We start from the raw sequence: 20,767 nt of genomic DNA on the forward strand, positions 1-20,767 counted from the left end.
GCCACAAGCTGGCGGTTCACTGGCACGTGGGTGACAAGGTTCATGGGCACAGATGCCCATGCGCAAGCCCCAAGCACCGTGACCCGTCGGGAGGGAGGGGACACACGGGGCCAGTGGGACCCTGATCACCAACGCCTGGGGTTTCCTAGCAACTAAAGCACACAAGGCGCCCTGCACAGCAGGCCTTTCGTGGGGAACACAGACGCATGTTAATCTGTTTGCAGATTCATGTTTAATAGAACGCCCTTCTGAAATGCATCCAAAATAGAGAAGCTTTCTCCCGAACTGCAAAAGCCATAAAAATGCAAAATGCTTCTTTAGGAAAAACTGAATCAAAATTACGCCTTAATGTTCCAAGCAACACGAAACCTACTCTGTGCCCCAGGGCAGGTGCCAGCGGCAGCCATGGCCCCGACCAGCTCACAGGAAACCTAGGCTGTGCCCCAGGGCAGTGCAGGTGGCAGCTGTGGCCCCGACCAGCTCACAGGAAACCTACTCTGTGCCCCAGGGCAGGTGCCGGCGGCAGCCATGGCCCCGACCAGCTCACAGGAAACCTACTCTGTGCCCCGGGGCAGGTGCATGCAGCAGCCATGGCCCCGACCAGCTCACAGGAAACCTACTCTGTGCCCCAGGGCAGGTGCAGGCGGCAGCCATGGCCCCAACCAGCCCCCACCAGCCTCAGTTGTTCTCGATCTGCTCCAGGTCCAGCTCCCCGCCCGCCCGGGGGAAGACGCCCTCCTCCCCGACACTGTCCCCATCACGGGGGTCCCCGTTGCTCCTGCGGGAGCCATCACCGGTCACCGACTCCCTAGAGGCCCACAGGTTGGGGTGGACAGGGCTGGTCCTGCGGCCCCTCTGGCTGCAGCCAGGCATGGTGATGCCAGGGAGGCCCCGGGAGTCACATGGGGAGGACAGAACCGTTTTCACTGGGGTGTCATCCTCATCGTCATCTTCGTAATTGAGGTAGCAAAGGCTTTTTGAATGTTTTAAAGTCTGCAATAGAAAAGATACAGGCTTAAAGCATTTCTAGCAGATCACCCAGGAGGCAGCATCCCACCAACCCATCGAGGGCTCGGTGTGCTGGGGCTCTGGCCATCCCCAAGACCACACAAAGCAGGGGCCTTGGTCCCCTGTACACCAGCCACAGCTCTCAGAGCCCCTTTCTCAGACCCTGCCCATGCCCGCCCCAGCCCAACCAGCTGGCCCCTCAGCTCTCCTCAGCCCCCGCCCAGCTGGTGTGGGCAGAGACGCACAGCCTGGCCCTGCCCAGACCCAACGGACCAGGTTGGTGGGCACCTGACACCTAAGCAAGCCCCAAGATGCCCAGGGCTCACAGGTGACGGCCTTGTCCCAGGCCTGGCCAGAGAGGGTGCCTTGTGCCTCCACTTCTGACAACAGCCCCACCCAGGGCCGCTCTCAGCAAGCACCTCACAGCCACCTCTGAGGCCCTGTGGTGGCTCTGTCTCTCCTCCACCTGCCCCCATAAGGCCCCTGGAACCCCACCTCGTCGATGTCCTCAGGGGCCCACCAGACGCAGCTCCCACCTTCCCTGTCCTTGCACCTTCTCCCCTAATAGTTACTCTAATAGAAACACATGCAAATCCTTCTCATCTCAAAATACGTGCAACAAACAGGTGCACACACAGGGGTCTCCCCTGGGCAAGGCCCGCCCTCATCCCAGGCGAGCAGCTTCCAGTACCCCCATGCCACGCCCAGGCCTGTCCACAGCAGGTCCCTGAGTGCCAGGCTCCGGCCCTCCCTCTGCCCTCCGGAGGTGCCGCCACCACCCCCTTCTCACTCTGCCCCCCGGCTATATCTCACTCAGTAGCCTCCCTTCCCAAGGCCTGTTAGGAATAGGGGGTCCCCCCAGGCTGCACCCCCCAACCAGAGCGCTCTGAGCTGCAGACAGTCTCCATCCACCCAGGCGTGCTCTCTTGGGCGTCTCCAGGGCCCTGAGACCCAGCAGGTGTGTCCAGCTGGGGCACGAGTCCATGGCCATGGCCAGGGCACCAGCCCCTCAGCACTCCCGGGCCCCCACCCCCCACCACCTCCCAGTCCTTGCCTCAAGTCCCCCATCTGTGGTGCCCAGCACCGTCCACGCCACTCGTCCACTGCCACTGGGAGCAGCCTTCCTACCCAGCCCCACCTGCCGGGTCACCTCCAGGCCTCCTCAGGGTCAAGGCTCCCCTCCTCGACCACACCACGCTGGCTTCAGACGCCTCACCTCGTGGCTCAGGCTTGTGAGGGCACATGGGTGCCACTGGCCACGCCTGCAGGGCACAGGGGCACCATGATGCCGATGACAAGGCCACACTGACACAGCACCCTCGGCCACCTAAAGTTATGACCTAGAGCACAAGCTCACCAATTCCACAGGACCCAAGAAACTCCCCAAATCACCTTCGTCCAGAGCAAGGAAACACCCCACAGACGGGAACCTCAAACACTTCCTGGAAACACTTCCAGCGACTGATTTTTATAAAAGCACATGGCCCTCGGGGACAGAGCTCCTTTTTTCTAAGGATATTATTGGGCTCTAAAAGACAAATTGACGCCAGGCATGGTGGCTCACGCCTGTAATCCCAGCACTTTGGGAGGCCGGGGCGGGCGGATCACGAGGTCAGGAGATCAAGACCATCCTGGCTAACACGGTGAAGCTCCGTCTCTACTAAAAATACAAAAAATTAACCAGGCGTGGTGGCGGGCGCCTGTAGTCCCAGCTACTCGGGAGGCTGAGGCAGGAGAATGGCGTGAACCCGGGAGGCGGAGCTTGCAGTGAGCCGAGATCGGGCCACTGCACTCCAGCCTGGGAGACAGAGTGAGACTCCGTCTCAAAAAAATAAATAAATAGACAAAAGACGAATTGACATATTTTCTGTCTTTGTGGTTCTACTATAAAAAGTGAATCACTGAGAAGTAAAATTCTAAAGAATAATTTTTTTTTTTTTTTTTTGAGACAGGGTCTCGCTCTGTTTCCCAGGCTGGAGTGCAGTGGCGTGATCTTGGCTCACTGCAGCCTCGACCTCCCGGGCTCAAGCAATTCTCCCACCTCAGCCTCTCAAGTGGCTGAGACAACAGGTACATACCATCATGCCAGTCTAATTTTTGTATTTTCTGTAGCGACGGGGTCTCGCTTTGTTGCCCAGGCTGGTCTCAAACTCCTGGGCTCAAACAATCCTCCCGCCTCAGCCTCCCAAAGTGCTGGGATTACAAGCATGAGCTACCACGCCCAGCCCCACTCAAATCTTTAAAGATACAACTGGCCACAGGTTTTGGTCACAAAATAGGGATGCATAATTTATTTTTCATTCAAATCAAAGTGAATTTGCCCATGGACATCACTTGTCCGTACAAGCCCCAGGCCCGGCATGAGGATGTGGCTGGTCTGCTGGGCCCCTGCTGGACGGCGTGGAGGCCCGGGTCTCACCGGCTCGGTCTGGTGTCACCCGTGATCTTGCAGACTCTGGCTGCCGTGCTGCCCACACAGGATGGCCTCCAATCCACAGCACCACCAGGCTGCACTACGCACGCACCGGGGTGGCGGGGACGCTACGCACCTTCAGGGGCCAGGTTTCCTTCCATTTCAAACCACGACGTTTTGTTTTCATTCAGAGTCGACCCTCTGGACTGACTGCTCGGACCCGACAGATGCTGTAAGGTCACGCCGAGGCCTCGGACGCATGACTCGCACTCGCGGGCACAGCTGTGCGGCTAGAGCGTGAAAACAGCAGGCTCTGAACGCCTCTGGACGACACAGTCGGTGCAGGAGAAAAAACTGCTGCCGACAGACACGGCAGCTGTACAGCTCAGCGCCCAACAGCGCTAGCGAAGGCCACACGGAACTGAAGGGGCCACCCACGCTGTAGAGACGGTGGAAACCGAGGCTCACGGGGCCGATGCTGGCCTGGACTGCGCCACCTGTCCGCCTCGCGCCCCCTGTCCCTGGGCGCCAGCCCCGGGGCTCCATCCCAGCTCCTGCTACCATCACTCTGGTTCGATGGTCACCTCCATCTGAGGTTAAACACAAAACAGTTGTCCAAAACACAAAGGTCAAGCCTTCAAGTTCCAAATTGGGCTCCAAAGCGCAGAGGCCTTTCAAACTGTGTGCGAAGCCCTCCCGTCAGTCTTGGGGGTGCACGGGCCCCAGCTGACAGCTGGAGGGCCTCCAGCACCTGAGGTGGGTTAACTCAGCTACCGGAAGCCGGTGAGACCCTGGAAGGTCAGGGAAGCCTCCTACGAGCTGACCTGACGTCACTCAGCAAACGTCCAGGGCCCTGTCTCAGCCACATCTGTACCTGCCCCTTGCCAAAGCCTCTGGCTTTTGTCAAACTAAAACATGGGTTTACTCTCTTGTGAAAGCGCAAGCTCCATCCACCATGTGGGAGGGGCTCACAGGGTCCCCTCCCAGCCAAGGTGGCCCTGGCCGTGGGCCGCTCTGCAGCAGGGCCAGGCAGCAGTCAAGGGTGGGGGGTGCTCCCCAAGGGCCTGGCAGTGCCTGGAGCGCAGCACACTGCATGTTGAAACAGGCAGCCAAGCAGAGCCAAGCACCTCCCTCCTGCCACAGGGAGGAACAGGCCAGCCCGGCCAAGCCACAGAGGCCCACAGGGCGCAGGGATGTCCATGGCACAGGCAGGGACAGAGATGGCCAGAGCAAGCTCCGTGCATATGTCAGGCGAGGAGGCCAGTGTGAGAAGCACCGAGACCCTAGACCCCTTGTTGCCTCTGGTGAGCGCCCTCCCAACCCTGCAGAAGAGAGGGTTATTAGGAAAGTACGGACTGGAGCATTCTAGACAGGGGAGCTGGCCGACGGCACATGAAAAAACTGGCTGAGTGAGCCCTGCTCAGACAACCTGCTCGGGCTGTGAGGGGCACACAGCCTTACAAAGCCAGGAAGCTGGAGAACAAAGATCCTCCCTGTCTCCCCAGCACTCCACACAGAGGCAGAAGGAGGGGACTCTCCGCCCTGACCGTGCAGCCACTGATGGCACCGGCTCCTCACCCCAAGGGGGATGGGACAGCCAGTGCCCATCAAGAGGTATGGAGTGAGTGCCCAGCAGTGAGCCCCCTGCCCAGCACTCGCTTCTGCCACCTCACTCACCACCTCTGACCACCCTGGGCATGGCTCCTGGAGAGAAGGTCTGAGAAAACAAGCAAGAAAAATCAGCAGCTACAAATTCCAGATTTTCGGTCTGCGCCGTCTCAAACATTCCATGTTCTTGATGGTCCCTGCTACAGTTTGAACGTGTCCCTCCAAATCTCTACCATGGTGTTGGGAGTTGATCAGGTCCTGCAGGCCTGCACAAGACACCTCATATGAGACACAAGAGCCTCATAAAGGGCTGGAGGGAACCAGCCTCAGTCCTCCGCGTCCTCTATCTCCTCCGCCAGGTGAGGACACAGCCACAAGAGGCCATCTTGGAAGCAGAGGCCAGGCTCTCACCAGACACCAGACTTGCTGGGGCCTGGGTCTTGGGTTCCCAGCCTCTAGAACTCTCTTTTTTTTTTTTTTTTTTGAGACGGAGTCTTGCTCTGTCACCCAGGTTGGAGTGCAGTGGTGCGGTCTCGGCTCACTGCAACCTCCGCCTCCCGGGTTCACGCCATTCTCCTGCCTCAGCCTCCCAAGTAGCTGGGACTACAGGTGCCCGCCACCACGCCCGGCTAATTTTTTGTATTTTTAGTAGAGACAGAGTTTCACCGTGTTAGCCAGGATGGTCTCAATCTCCTGACCTCATGATCTGCCCACCTCGGCCTCCCAAAGTGCTGGGATTACAGGCGTGAGCCACTGTGCCCAGCCCAGAACTCTTGAGAAATACATTTCTCTTATTTATAAGTGACGTCGCCGGGGGTATTTTGTTACAGCAGCAAAAACAAACTAAGTCAGTCCTTTTCTTGGTACCAGGAGCTGCTCAAAGCTTTTGGTTTTTCAATTTTCACCCAGGAGGCACAGAGAAAACAGCTCAGCAGGTGCAGCAGAGGCCCCCCATGGAGGACAAGCCTTGCGCTCTCGTGACTGAGGCCGCGGAAGGCACCATCTGCTCACTAAACCCAAGACCTCCAAAAACGCAGCGGGCCTGAAGGTGTGAACACGGCCACATGCACCTCTAGCTTGTCCTTAGGTTCTAGCCCATGATGTAACTGCTGGCCCCGAAGCTGCCTGCCTGTCTGAAGAACTCCTCAGGCTCCGGGTGACCCAGCTGCAGGGGCACACAGGGAGCTGTTTCTCTGCAGCAGCCTCGGTCTCTCCAGAGGCAGCTGAGCGCCTTCTCTATGTGGCAAAAGCTTTTCAAAGCCCTGAAAGCACACGCTTTTATAGAAACCAGCAGCTGCTCCCACACTCTGCTGGAACCATAACTGATGTGCATATTTTCAATGGTCATGTTTTAATTTCAACTTTGAAACGTAGCTTTGCCAATAAAAACAGAAAAAGTAGCTTCGCCAGTAAAAGCCGGGCATGGTGGCTTATGGCTGCAATCCCGGCACTTTGGGAGGCTGAGGTGGGTGGATTGCCTGAGGTCTGGAGTTCCAGACCAGCATGGCCAACATAGTCAAACCCCGTCTCTACTAAAAATACAAAAAATTAGCCAGGCATGGTGGCAGGCACCTGTAATCCCAGCTACTCAGGAGGCTGAGGCAGAGAATCGCTTGAACCTGGGAGGCAGAGGTTGCAGTTGGCCGAGATGGCACCATTGCACTCCAGCCTGGACGACAGAGCGAGACTCCATCTCGGGAAAAAAAAAAAAAAAAAAATCCTAAATGTTTTCCCAGGAAAACATGCACTGTTTCCAAGGGAAAGGCAGGGAAGGCAGTGCCCCTGCACCCTGCTCAGAGAGCAGCCCTCTGACACCTGGGGAAGCTGGTGTGAGCCTAGACTCAGAGCAGACAGCAGGGGGTGGCGGGGGGTTGAGGATGATCGCCGAACGGTCCCATCGATAAGCCCCGACATAGGAACCCTGCAGGGTGAACACAGCCGCGCACACAGACTGCACAACACACGCCAGGGACGCAGGACCAGAGCTGGGCCGCACATACCGAGTCCGCCAGGTGCAAGCACAGCACAGCCGGGGTGCAGATGTGAGTGAGCGTGAGCATGCAGCGGTGCGCATGAGTGGGAGTGTGCACCTGAGTGTGCACATAAGCATGGGGGTGAGTGTGCATGGTGGGTATGTGTGTGTGCCCACCCAGAGTCAGGACTAATTGTCCGGTAACACACAATTATAAAAGTTGTAGAGGAAAATCAGAGCATTTCTTTTTGGCCCTGAGGTGGAGAGGAGCTTGACACAAACAGGAAGTGGCAAAGCCTGGGCCTGGTGGCGCACGCCTGCAATCCCAGCACTTTGGGAGGTGAGGCAGGAAGATGGCTTGAGCCCAGGAATTTGAGACCAACTTGGGCAACATAGTAAGGCTCTGTCTTAAAAAATTGAGAGTATTAGCTGGGCACAGGAGTGTGCACCTGTGGTCCCAGCTACTTAGGAGGCTGAGGTGGGAGGATCACCTGGGTCCAGGAGATGGAGACTGCAGTGAGCTGTGATTATACCACTACACTCCAGCCAGGGCAACAGAGAGAGAGACCCTGTCTCCAAAAAACAAAACAAAACCAGGAACTGACAGGTAACCCAGGCTGGGGGCCACGTGTTCACCAAAGGTGCCACATATTCAGGTGGTGCGGTGCAGGCAGGGGTAGGTGGGTGTGGGTGAAGACTGGTTGGCTGACAGGGAGAGGGGCACACAGACGGCAGATGAGGGACACGGAGAAAGGTCGGAGCCAGTTTTTGGGTGGGATGAGTAAAGAGCTGGAAAGAGGGAGAGCAGGCAGCCCTGGCCCCTCAGGAGTCTTGGCACTGTCCTCTGCAGCCACGGTCAGGAGGGCTCTGGGTTTGCAGACGTGGCCCCTGAAGACACTGCCTGTCTCCTCAGGGGCTTTCCTGACATTTGATGAGGCCCTCTCCCCACAAACCTTTTTACCAGAAAGCGATGACTACGGTCACACTGAAGACACTCGTGAGCAAGCAGACCGAAGCGGCTGAATTTAAGGCACTGCACACTTCAGGGCGGGCAGGTATCACCTGGCCCCCACATGAAGCAAATAAACGAAAAGCTTTTATTTCAGGTGAGGTTGAGTCCCAGGAGGAGAATGGGGTGTGCAGCACCCACATCACTGTTCTGGCTCATTAACAAAGTCACTGAAGAAAACGGGGCAAGCCGGGAGTGGTGGCTCACGCCTGTAATCCCAGCACTTTGGGAGGCCAAGGTGGGTGGATTACCTGAGGCCAAGAGTTCAAGACCAGCCTGGCCAACATGGTGAAACCCCATCTCTACTAAAAATACAAAAATTAGCCAGGTGTGGTGGTGGGCGCCTACAATCCCAGACACTTGGGAAGCTGACGCAGGAGAATCTCTGGAATCTGGGAGGCAGAGGTTGCACTGAGCTGAGATCATGCCACTGCACTCCAGAGTGGGCAACAAGAGCAAAACAGAAAGGGAAAGGGAAGAGGAAGGGGAAGGGGAAAGGGAAGGGAAGAGGAAGGGGAAGGGGAGGGGAAGAAAGAAAAGGAAAGAGAAAGAAAGAAGGAAACAACGGAAGAAAGAAAGCTCTGCACCTGCCTATCCTCTCTGTAAGCCCCCTACCTGTCTGTGGCCAACCAAAGTCCAGCACAAGGGGTGGGAGGCACCAGAGCCAGCATCAATGCCAACACCATTCCACAAGCACCGTTTCTGACCGACACTCCCTACGGAGAAGAGCGGTTTTGAAATCACTCCCTTCAAAAAGTGGAGCCCGATCCTCCTCCCACTGAGTAAGGGCTAGACAGAGTCAAGGAGCAGACGAAATCTCAGCTGGTGAGGACCAGGTCACACAGGGCTCTGTGGGGCCCGCTCATGCCCACTGGGGTCACTCGTTATGGGAAATCAAGCTGCCACATCGAGAACACACTCAGGCTGCCCCTCAGGGAGGCTCATGTGGCAAAGAAATGAGGCCTCCTGCCAAAAGCCACATGGGTGAACTTAGAAGCAGGTCCTGCAGCCCCAGTCGAGCCTCCAGGTAACCACAGCCTGGCTGACTGAGCTCCAAGGAGGCCTGAGCAGAGCCTCCCCATCGGCCTCCCGGACCCCTGAGGTGGCACAGGCATGGTGTTTGTGAGGTGGCTCAGGTGTGGTGTTTGACTGTGAGGTAGCACAGGCATGGTGTTTGTGAGGTGGCACAGGCATGGTGTTTGACTGTGAGGTGGCACAGGCGTGGTGTTTGTGAGGTGGCACAGGCATGGTGTTTGTGAGGTGGCACAGGCGTGGTGTTTGACTGTGAGGTGGCACAGGCGTGATGTTTGACTGTGAGGTGGCACAGGCGTGGTGTTTGTGAGGTGGCACAGGCATGGTGTTTGTGAGGTGGCACAGGCGTGGTGTTTGTGAGGTGGCACAGGCATGGTGTTTGACTGTGAGGTGGCACAGGCATGGTGTTTGTGAGGTGGCACAGGCATGGTGTTTGACTGTGAGGTGGCACAGGCATGGTGTTTGTGAGGTGGCACAGGCATGGTGTTTGACTGTGAGGTGGCACAGGCGTGATGTTTCACTGTGAAGTGGCACAGGCGTGGTGTTTGTGAGGTGGCACAGGCATGGTGTTTGTGAGGTGGCGCAAGCATGGTGTTTGACTGTGAGGTGGCACAGGCGTGATGTTTGGGAGGTGGCACAGGCGTGGTGTTTGTGAGGTGGCACAGGCGTGGTGTTTGACTGTGAGGTGGCACAGGCATGGTGTTTGACTGTGAGGTGGCACAGGCATGGTGTTTGTGAGGTGGCACAGGCATGGTGTTTGTGAGGTGGCACAAGCATGGTGTTTGTGAGGTGGCACAGGCGTGATGTTTGACTGGGAGGTGGCACAGGCGTGGTGTTTGTGAGGTGGCAGAGGCATGGTGTTTGACTGTGAGGTGGTACAGGCATGGTGTTTGACTGTGAGGTGGCACAGGCATGGTGTTTGTGAGGTGGCACAAGCATGGTGTTTGACTGTGAGGTGGCACAGGCGTGATGTTTGACTGGGAGGTGGCACAGGCGTGGTGTTTGTGAGGTGGCACAGGCATGGTGTTTGACTGTGAGGTGGCACAGGCATGGTGTCTGTGAGGTGGCACAGGCATGGTGTTTGACTGTGAGGTGGCACAGGCGTGGTGTTTGACTGTGAGGTGGCACAGGCGTGGTGTTTCTGAGGTGGCACAGGCGTGGTGTTTGAGGTGGCACAGGCGTGGTGTTTGTGAGGTGGCTCAGGCGTGGTGTTTGTGAGGTGGCTCAGGCGTGGTGTTTGTGAGGGGGCACAGGCGTGGTGTTTGTGAGGTGGCACAGGCGTGGCGTTTGACTGTGAGGTGGCACAGGCGTGGCGTTTGACTGTGAGGTGGCACAGGCGTGGCGTTTGTGAGGTGGCACAGGCGTGGCGTTTGACTGTGAGGTGGCACAGGCGTGGCGTTTGACTGTGAGGTGGCACAGGCGTGGCGTTTGACTGTGAGGTGGCACAGGCGTGGTGTTTGACTGTGAGGTGGCATAGGCGTGGTGTTTGACTGTGAGGTGGCACAAGCGTGGTGGTTTTTGGTTTTGATTTGGTTTTTTCTGTTGTTTTTGTTTTTGTTTTGAGACAGAGTCTCACTCTGTTGCCCAGGCTGGAGTGCAGTGGCATGATCTCAGTTCACCGCAACCTCTGCCTCTGGGTTCAAGCGATTCTCCTGCCTCAGCCTCCCAAGTAGCTAGGACTACAGGTGCCCACCATCATGCCCAGCAAATTTTTGTATTTTTAGTAGAGACGGGGTTTCACCATGTTGGCCAGGCTGGTCTCGAACTCCTGACCTCAAATGATCCACCCGCCTCAGCCTCCCAAGGTGCTGGGATTACAGGAGTGAGCCAGTACACCCAGCAGGGTTTTTTTTTTTTTTAACACAGGTGTGAAGTTTGAAGCTGCTGGATTCAGGCTTGCTTGTCTCAAGGAGAGGACTAGGACAGTGCTCATGCATCTTCATTGCAGAGAATTCACTCTGGCAGTGGTATCAAGATTGAGCTGGCCAGATGCAGTTGCTCACGCCTGTAATCCCAGCACTTTGGGAGGCCAAGGCGGGTGGATCACGAGGTGAGGAGTTCGAGACCAGCCTGGCCAACGTGGTGAAACCCCGTCTCTACTAAAAATACAAAAATTAGCTGGGCATGGTGGTGGGCACCTATAATCCCAGCTACTCGGGAGGCTGAGGCAGGAGAATCCCTTGGACCCAGGAGGCAGAGGTTGCAGTGAGCCAAGATCACACCATTGTTCCATTGCTCACCAGCCTGAGACAGAGCGAGACTCCGTCTCAAAAAAAAAAAAAAAAGATTAAGAGAGGGCCGGGCACGGTGGCTCACACCTGTAATCCCAGCAATTTGGGAGGCCGAGGCAGGCGGATGACCTGAGGTCAGAAGTTCAAGACCAGCCTGGACAACATGGTAAAATCCTATCTCTATTAAAAATACAAATATTAGCCAAGCGTGGTGGTGCATGCCTGCAACCCCAGCTACTCGGGAGGCTGAGGCAGGAGAATTGCTTGAGTCCGGGAGGTGGAGGTTGCAGTGACCGGAGATCGTGCCACTGCATTCCAGCCTGGGCAAAAAGAGCGAAACTCTGTCTTAAAAAAAAAAAAAAGATGGAGATTAGAGGCAACAAAGCCAACTAGGATGATGTCTCAGTAGCCGAAGAGGGTATCAAGGCCTGAGGCAGAACAACCGGCGTCAAGAGGAAGGAGGACTGAATCAGAGAAACATCCAGAGGACGGGACACCAGCCTGGGTGACCAGCGCTTGCATGGACAGGGACACGCAGGCTCAGCAAGGGACCCAAAGCTGGGGACAGGAACACGCAGGCTCAGCAAGGGACCCAAAGCCGGGGACAGGGACACGCAGGCTCAGCAAGGGACCCAAAGCTGGGGACAGGGACACGCAGGCTCAGCAAGGGACCCAAAGCCGGGGACAGGGACACGCAGGCTCAGCAAGGGACCCAAAGCCGGGGACAGGGACACGCAGGCTCAGCAAGGGACCCAAAGCCGGGGACAGGGACACGCAGGCTCAGCAAGGGACCCAAAGCTGGGGACAGGGACACGCAGGCTCAGCAAGGGACCCAAAGCTGGGGACAGGGACACGCAGGCTCAGCAAGGGACCCAAAGCCGGGGACAGGGACACGCAGGCTCAGCAAGGGACCCAAAGCCAGGGCTGCATGGATCTGAGGGATGGATGCCCCATGCAGCCCCAGTCCTAGGGGTCACGGCTCCAGTTCCCACACAGCGGGGGTTTCTCCTCCCAGAGAGAAACCAGGCACCCACCTATGCGTCAGACACACACACACACCATGCACGCACACACCACACACACACCCCACACACACCACACCACACACGTCACACACACACCACACACGCCACACACGCCACACACACACCACATACACCAGTCACACATACACATCACACATACCATACACACCAGACACACACGCCACACACACCACATACACCACACGTCACACACACACCACACGTCACACACACCACACACGTCACACACCATACACACCACACCACACGTCACACGCACACCACACACAACACACATCACACGCACACCACACACCACACACACATGCCACATACACACCACACATCACACACACACCACCCACCCCACACACACGACACACATCACACATACCACACACGTCACAAACACATCACACATTCCACACACCATATACTCTACCATACACACAGGCCACACCACACATTACCACACACACACCACACACAGGCCACACATCACACACACCACACACCACTCACCACAAACACACACACCAGACACACCCACCAGACACATCCAACACACCACATATACACACCACACATACCACAGACCACACACCACACACAGAACACACACCACACACACTACCAGAGACCACACACTGCACACACACACCACAGACTACACACCACACAGCACACACCAAACACACCACACACGTCACACACACACCACATACTACCCACCACACACCACATGCTACACACCATACAGCACACACACCACACACCGAACACCACACATACCACAGACACCAAACACTACACACCAGACAGCACTCACCACACACACCCCCACCACACACATACCACACAGACCACACATACACTACACCACATACACACAACACATACCACACACATATCACACACCACACACAGACCACACACACTACACACACACAACACATAGACCACACACCACCCATAGATGTCACATACACATCACACACCACATACACCACACAGAGCACACACTACACACACCACACAGCACATAGCACGTGTGCCACACACACACCACACAGCATTTGACGGCAGCCCTGCCCTTCTCCCACCCATCTCTCCCACACACCACACACCCCGGGTGTCCATGAGCCCTGGTCCTGGGTCTGGCCAGTCCTTGCCTCTACCCACACCTCACACTCTACCGGGGGTACCCCATGTCCACACTGAGCCCCATGCAGCCTCTACCAAGGGTCCTCGATCACCAACTCACCCAACCACCTGGTCTGTCTCCCAAGGCATCTGAGAAACCCAGGGCCGCTCTACATTAGGACTGTTGTCTGGTCATCAATACGTCGCTGGCACCATCATTCCCCGCCCCACAACGTGCTGAGCCTGCAGCTCCCTCCTCTGCTCCCGTCCCTCCTGGTCCCCGCGGGGCCTGACACCCACGCCATGCACACCCCAAGCCCTGGCAAGCAGGGACAGCCTGCTTGTGCTATGTCCAAAGCTTGCCACCAGCTTTCCAGCATTTACTGGCTTCCCCAGGTCAGCCCATCTCACAGCAAAAGATCGGAGCCTTCTCTAAACCCTGCTCTCTGCAGAAAAGTTTCATAGCAGGGAAGTCTGGGTTTTCAACTCACCTCAAGCCCCCCGGAAGAATCAACTGGAGAGCCCACTGATCAGAAGAGGCAAAGCTCACGGTGCCCTCGGCGTGGCCTAGGACTAGCGTCCTGGACGACCCTGGGGGATCCCAACTGGCACGCCGGCCACACTGCTCTCCAGCTCTGGGCTGTGGCCAGGTCGAGGAGGACCTGGGCCATCTGTGCCCCTTCTCCAGTCACTGTCCCCACAGGATGCCCAGGCCCAGCCCACCCGAGCAAGACAGTGCAGCCGCACTATGGACAGCTCCACCCACATCTACAGCCCCCAGAGGCAGGGCATGGGCAGGCCTGTGGCCTGGAGGATGGGGCTGGGGACGAGAGTTCGGGGGGCTGCCAAGGCCACAGGTCATTGAGGAGAGAGGCCGACACTGATCCCGCCCCACCCTAGCCACAGCCCCACTCGGCCCTGGCTGGCACTCAGTTGGCATCGGGAAGTCCTGTTAATTTCTGCCACTGCCCAAAGCTCCCCCGACACAGATGACCCAGTGAGTGTGCGCAGAGCCCACCCTACTCTGTCACGGCTCTGCCATCTCCCTCCCCGAGCGCTGCCAGGGCCCCCAGAGGTCTCTGGTGAATGCACTCCCTTAGTAACACAGAGCAAGACCTGGGGAAGCCTCCTCAGTCCTGTTTCCTTCCTTAACTCTGTGCCAACCACGGCCTGTGACGGGGGTGTGGAGAGGTGGGTGGCACTGAGAATCTTCAAGTGGGTGAGGGCTCTCTCCTACATCCAGACAGTTTCTGCAGGAGGTGCCTGTACAGTCCCAAGGCGCACAGGCGCTGCTGGGGTCTGAGCTGCAACATGGACACCCACCAGCTCCCACAAGAGAGGACCCCGGGCTCTGCCTCGAATGGGGCTCCCAGGACAGCTTGTTACTTCCTGAGCCATCACCAGAAAAAGTCAGGGGACTCCCCAGCAGCTGAGGCGGGGGGCTCAGCCAGGCCAGAAACCCACAGCTCTGTTCTGCTGCCTCCCCCAGGCCTCATTGCGAGCCTGGCCGGCCACCCTGGGGCGTGTGTGGGGCTCTGCCTCTGCAGGAGCAGGCAGGGTGAGCTGGGTGCTCTGACACCAGGACAGGCCCCCGATCGCTCCCACGCACTCCGGATGGCTCTCCTCACTCCTTTCCTCCCAGCCCAGAGAAGACCAGCCAGATGGTAGCAGCCGCATCCAGAGAATCAGCCAGCCTCACCCCAGCACCGCCCTGTCCAGATCTACGCCCCTCTGAGCCCCTGGAAATGAGAAAGCCTCACCTGGGTCATTTTCAGGAAGTCCACGGATGGGCGTGTCCACCTGGCGTCCTCCTCACGCCTCCGTTTGCGCCGGCTCCTCTTCCCACTGAGCACGCACGGCTGTGAGCGGCACCGGAGCAGCCCGCGGCGCCGGCCCAGCGCAGGCGTGGACGTGGGGCTGCTGCTGGCCGAGGGCAGAGGAGTGCCCGCACCCGCGAGTAGCTCCTGTGAGAGGGACAGGCGGCGCCTGGTCGAGGGCAAGCAGGACTCCGCGGAACACCAGAGCGGGCCTGAGCCTGCACTGCCCTCGATGCTGTCCACGAAGCCGCCACTGGCAGAGGACGGCCGGGGCGTGGCGGGCGAGGTGGGACCAGTCAACCACACAGCACTCCTTGGCAGGACGGCGCCAGGGCTTCCCTGCCGCGTGGCACTCCCGCCGCTGTCACACCGCCTCTTGGAGACTGGAGTCCAGACCTTGGAGCTGCCAGGGCGCCAGGGGGACCAGCAGTGCACAAGCTCCTCAGGTTCTGACAAGGACCGGCAATGCCGCTTGGTCGGTGGGGCCGTGGACGAGCCTGTGCTTTCACTGGGGTCCACGGTGCTGGCTGCACCCAGGCCTGCGCCTGGGCGCGGGGACTGTGGCTGCCACTGAAGACCCATGGTGTGAGCAGCAGCAGACAGGCCCGGCAAGAAGGAGAAATCAGGGCCCGTGGCTGCCTGGCTTCTGACGGGCAGTCCTCCACTGAAGACCTTCCAGGGACTCTGGTCTACAAAAAAAGACACAAAGAGGCAGGGGAAGAGACAGGTGAGCCACAGGGCAGGCGACATCCGTCCCGGCAAACAGCCTGGCAGACCCGTCAAGGGCACAGCCCCATCGCCGCCACCCCTGGGCGTGCTTCTCCAAGATGTCCGTGGCGCACAGTGGACGCCAGCCCCGCCTGCCCTTGCTGGGTTAGCTGCGGGGCTCGGCTCACTTCTTAAAGGGGACACCGTGTCTGAAGGAGGTGTCAGCCTCCCCACCGGTGCCTCCCTGAGAACAACCACACGGCTCTGCTCTCCCGACAGCTTTGCTAAAACATTCTTCCCGCATCCTCAAAACGCCCCCCTCCCTCTGTGACCAGGCATCTCAAGGGTGTGCGGCTACCCCGGCCAGGACTCTCCAGGGCCCCTTCTTAAAGCAGCTCAGGTCTCTTAGTAACATGGGCAACACAGGGTCACACCTGCTGCCACGGTCTTCAGGGAGAGTCTGAGCCCCAGAAACTCCTCACAAACCTCAGAGCCACCAGGTCCAGGCCTGGAGCCCCTCCTCAAGTCTCACTTCCTGCACAACTGTCCTGGGGCCGCCTGTCTAACACGCTCCCCAGCCCACTGCCTGCTGGTTCGGAGAAGCCTTAAGAGCAAGGCCAGGTGCATGGGCCTGGCATGGAGTCGGCCCAGGTGGGGTCATCTGGACCCCGAGGACTCCCCCAGTGGCTTGTGCAGTCACTGTCCAGCTGAGGAACTTGGAGTGGAAGCTGTAAGACCTGCCTCTGGGGAAATGCCCTGGGGTGACCTTAGGGTGACCGGGAGAGAGATGGGGGCTCTGGGGAGGAGGCGTGGAGGTGTAGGCAGGGAGAGCGGCTGGCGGGGTGAGGAGTGTAGGAAGCGCTGCGGGGCTCTGAGCCAGGATGGAGGTGGCTGGTCTGGCCCCGTGTGCAGGATGAACCCCAGGAGGCTGAGGTGAGGACATCGCACCACAGGCCGGGCAGGGGGTGGGGCTCTGGCCAGCTGGGGCCTCACACTTCCTACTTCCATCTACTCGTGAAAGAATCTGGTAAAACACCTTCACTTTGGTCATCTGGCGCTCAGCAAGGTGAGCCTCCTAACGGGCCCACTCTGCGTGACACAGGGCGCTGGGCGTGTCACAGTCGGGTCAGCAGGGCCAACAGAGGGAGATGCCCCTGGGACCTTCGCTGGGGGAGGACCTGGGACCCCAGGGTTACCTGGCCCGTGAACACCAGCCAGCCCCCATACTCGGGGCACCTGCTCTCCATCAATGAAGGGCCCACCTGCAGGTGAACCAGGCACAGCCACACCCTCCACTGCACGGACAGTGGGTGGGCCGCCCAGTATGCCATGGCACACTCCAGCTGACGCTACAAGCCCTGCCAGCCACACCGTCCTCTTCTTTTAGTGGCCACAGGGTGGGCCTTGCACCTTCCAGAAAGGGCACAGCAGACCCCTGGGCCCCACCAGCTGAGGAGGGAGAGACCTGGCTGGGCCCGCACCCTACACGAGCCGTCCTGCTCACAGACCACTCTTGACCACTGGCCCAGCCGTGGGAGGACAGCAGCAGGGACCACCCCATGCCCCAGTGCAGGGCACACAAACACCTTCCTGGGCTTCTGCAGATCCGGCTCATGTTCTGCGTCCAGGACCCTCCCAGCCCAGAAGTCCGGTCCCAGCCCTGCTCAGGCCTCCGGCCACAGCTCCTAAAGCGCTCACCGTTGAGCTCCAAAGGGAACAGACGACCACTCTTGTTCAGGGTTTCGGCAGAATACTGCAACTGACAGGAAAGAGAAGTTTCAATACTGTGACTGACACGTGAGAATTCGGCAATAATATCCCCCATTTTCATCACTGCAGCACGTTCTACCTTTCCCCAGTGTTTTCTTTCTAGTGATTAAAATAAGCAGTTTTATTAAAACCTAACAAAATTCAACTGAGTAAATGGACAATTTTTTTTTTTTAGACGGAGTCTCACTCTGTCACCCAGGCTGGAGCGCAGTGGCGCGATCTCAGCTCACTGCAAGCTCCGCCTCCCCGGTTCACACCATTCTCCTGCCTCAGCCTCCCAAGTAGCTCGGACTACAGGCACCCACCACCACGCCCGGTTAATTTTTTGTATTTTTAGTAGAGACAGGGTTTCACCGTGTTAGCCAGGACGGTCTCCATCTCCTGACCTCGTGATCCGCCCGCCTCGGCCTCCTAAAGTGCTGGGATTACAGGCATGAGCCATCACGCCCGGCTGTAAACGGACATTTTTAAATTTTTTTAAAAATTTTTTCTGTTTTTAAAAGAGCTGTTAACACTAAACGGACTTTTTGTTTGTTTGTTTTTGAGACAGAGTCTCGCTCTGTTGCCCACACTGGAGTGCAGTGGCACGCTCTCTGCTTACTGCAAGCTCTGCCTCCTGGGTTCACGCCATTCTCCTGTCTCAGCCTCCCGAGTAGCTGGGACTACAGACACCTGCCACCACGCCCGGCTAATTTTGTTTTTTTAAATATATTTTTAGTAGAGACAGGGTTTCACCATGTTAGCCAGGATGGTCTCGATCTCCTCACCTCGTGATCTTCCCACCTCGGCCTCACAAAGTGCTGGAATTACAGGTGTGAGCCACCACGCCCGGCCTCAGACATTTTTATTCCAAGCCACAGGCATGCATCCTGTCCCTGCTCCTGAAGCTCAGGCCCTCCTGCCTCTCGGCAGCCTCAGCTGCAGCCATCTTTGCAAACCTCACCACTTACTTACTTTTCAGCAAGAACTTCAGCCAAGACCCAAGGGGCCCTTTCCCACCTGCAACAGCTCAGACATGGGACCTGAGCCCCTAAGCCAGGCTCTGGAGTGTGGCGCTGGTCCAGGGAGACGTCCAGAGGGCAGGGTCTCCCTCCCTGGAAGCAGGAAAGCCACAGGGCATGGTGGCAGCTGGAGGGTCTATAGGGAGGGCACTAAGGGAAATGCCACAGGGCTCTCTTCCCTGCCCCATGAAGTGTCAGGGAGCTGCTTGGCAGGTCACAGCTTGGAGGCCGTTAATGTGTCTGCTTCCACACGCTGGCCCGTGCAGGCGGGACACAGGGCCCTGTAGAGGATGGGGCACAGGAGGGGGGTCCTGCCGGGTGCCCGGCAAGCTCCCTAACCTCCCAGAGCTTCCTCGTCTGTGAGAACACAGAAGGCCACCCTGTGACAAGGACACGGCTGTCCCGCAGGGTCCGGGCACAGCAGCCCCTCTGCTTTTCTGCCTTAGAGTTGTGGGGCTCCTCTGCCACACTTCAGAACCTCTCAGTTAACGCCTAAGCCCATGGCATCACGTCCTATGATAACATTTCCAAACACGATAAAATTAAAAGGAAATCCTTCACTGCTTCCCGTAAAGGGAATAAGTTAAAAGTTGGGTTTGTGACCCCGAAAAAAGACAGGCCGCCTACACACGGGGTCCCACCTCAGCCAGCACAGTGGTGTGGAGCTGCGAGCACCCGGCCACATCATGAGGACAGGGCCTGGTGCGGGCCCGGGAACCACACGACCTCCAGGTTCTCACACCCCGGGACCCGGGTCCAATGGAGAGAGGAGAGGCAGCTCTGCTAAAGGACCTGAAGGCTTTCACGCCACAGGGACCCTTGTTGCTGTAGATCCTCCCAGCCCTGGGCCTCCCCCCAGCAAGCACCAGGACCTCGCTCTCTTCCTGTTCCGCACAGCACCCGTTCCCCGGGGCCACATGAACAGCACCCAGCCCGACACTGCCACAGAAAAACATCTAGCAAGGAAAGGACTTTCCCAGCCGGCACAGATGGCTCTCACAGGCAGCTTGAAGGAGCCACAAGCCAGCACGGCCCGAGATGTGACCACCTCTGTGCAAAGACATGCAAGGGGCAGCAGCTACTCCCAGCGGTACTGGCCGTGTGGGATGTGGGTGTGGCAGACAAACAGAGCCAGGGTCCCCAGGAGCCAGAAGAGGCTGGGCAGCCAGGTCCCACAGGCTCAGGCGGGGGCTTGTCAAAAACACTTATTCCTCACAGTCCTGGAGGCAGAAGTCCAAGATCAAGGGACGGGCAGATTCAGTGTCTGGTAAGGCCACCTCCTGGTTCACAGACGGCTCTTCCGGTTGTATCTATGCATGGTCGAAGGGGCTGGCTTCCTCTCTGCTGCCTCTCACATATGCGCACTTAATTCCATTCATGAGGGCACTGCCGCCATGACCTAAGCACCTCCCAGAGGCCCCACCTCCAAATATTCATCCCATCACCTTGAGGGTGAGGATTTCAACATATGGATTTCGGGGAACGTGAACATGCAGCCCTTAAGCCTCAGGAAATGTGGACTTCAGGGCTGGGCACGGGGGCACACACCTGAATCCCAGCACGGCGGGAGGATCGCTTGAGCCCAGGAGTTTGAGACCAACGTGGCCAACATGGTGAAACCCTGTCTTTACTAAAAATACAAAAATTAGCTGGGTGTGGTGGTGGATGCCTGTAATCCCAGCTACTTGGGAGGCTGAGGCAGGGGAATCACTTGAACCCGGGAGGCAGAGGCTGCAGTGAGCTGAGATCACACCATTGCACTCCAGCCTGGGCAACAAGAGCAAGACTCCGTCCAGAAAAAGAAGAAGAAAAAAAACAAACCTGTACTTCAGGGCCGGACACAGGCGAATCCCAGCACTGTGGGAGGCCAAAGTGGGAGGATCACTTGAGCCCAGGAGTTTGAGAACAGCCTGGGCAACACAGGGAAACCTGGTCTCTACAAAAAAAAGAGCAGATATGATGGCATGAGCCTGTGATTCCAGCTACTCAAGAGGCTGAGGTGGGAGGATTGCTTGGGCTAGGGAGGCCAA

General features: G+C 57.8%; 1 protein-coding gene across 8 annotated transcripts in view; it reads right to left on the reverse strand.

Moving 5' to 3' along the window:
- Positions 1-213: 213 nt before the first annotated feature.
- The window catches only part of FAM53A (family with sequence similarity 53 member A), a 53,764-nt gene continuing 33,210 nt past the window's right edge, over positions 214-20,767 (reverse strand). For all 8 annotated transcript variants that reach the window (XM_063603651.1, XM_063603655.1, XM_063603657.1 and 5 more), the window contains exons 3-5: positions 17,665-17,725; positions 15,202-15,947; positions 214-993 (exon numbers count right to left, since the gene is read on the reverse strand). In XM_063603651.1, the coding sequence (XP_063459721.1) occupies positions 679-993; positions 15,202-15,947; positions 17,665-17,725 (1,122 nt within the window). In that variant the 3' untranslated portion in view covers positions 214-678. The remainder of the gene's footprint in view (positions 994-15,201; positions 15,948-17,664; positions 17,726-20,767) is intronic.

The sequence above is a fragment of the Pan paniscus genome, chromosome 3, assembly GCF_029289425.2.
Source record: "Pan paniscus chromosome 3, NHGRI_mPanPan1-v2.0_pri, whole genome shotgun sequence".
NCBI classification, from domain to species: domain Eukaryota; kingdom Metazoa; phylum Chordata; class Mammalia; order Primates; family Hominidae; genus Pan; species Pan paniscus.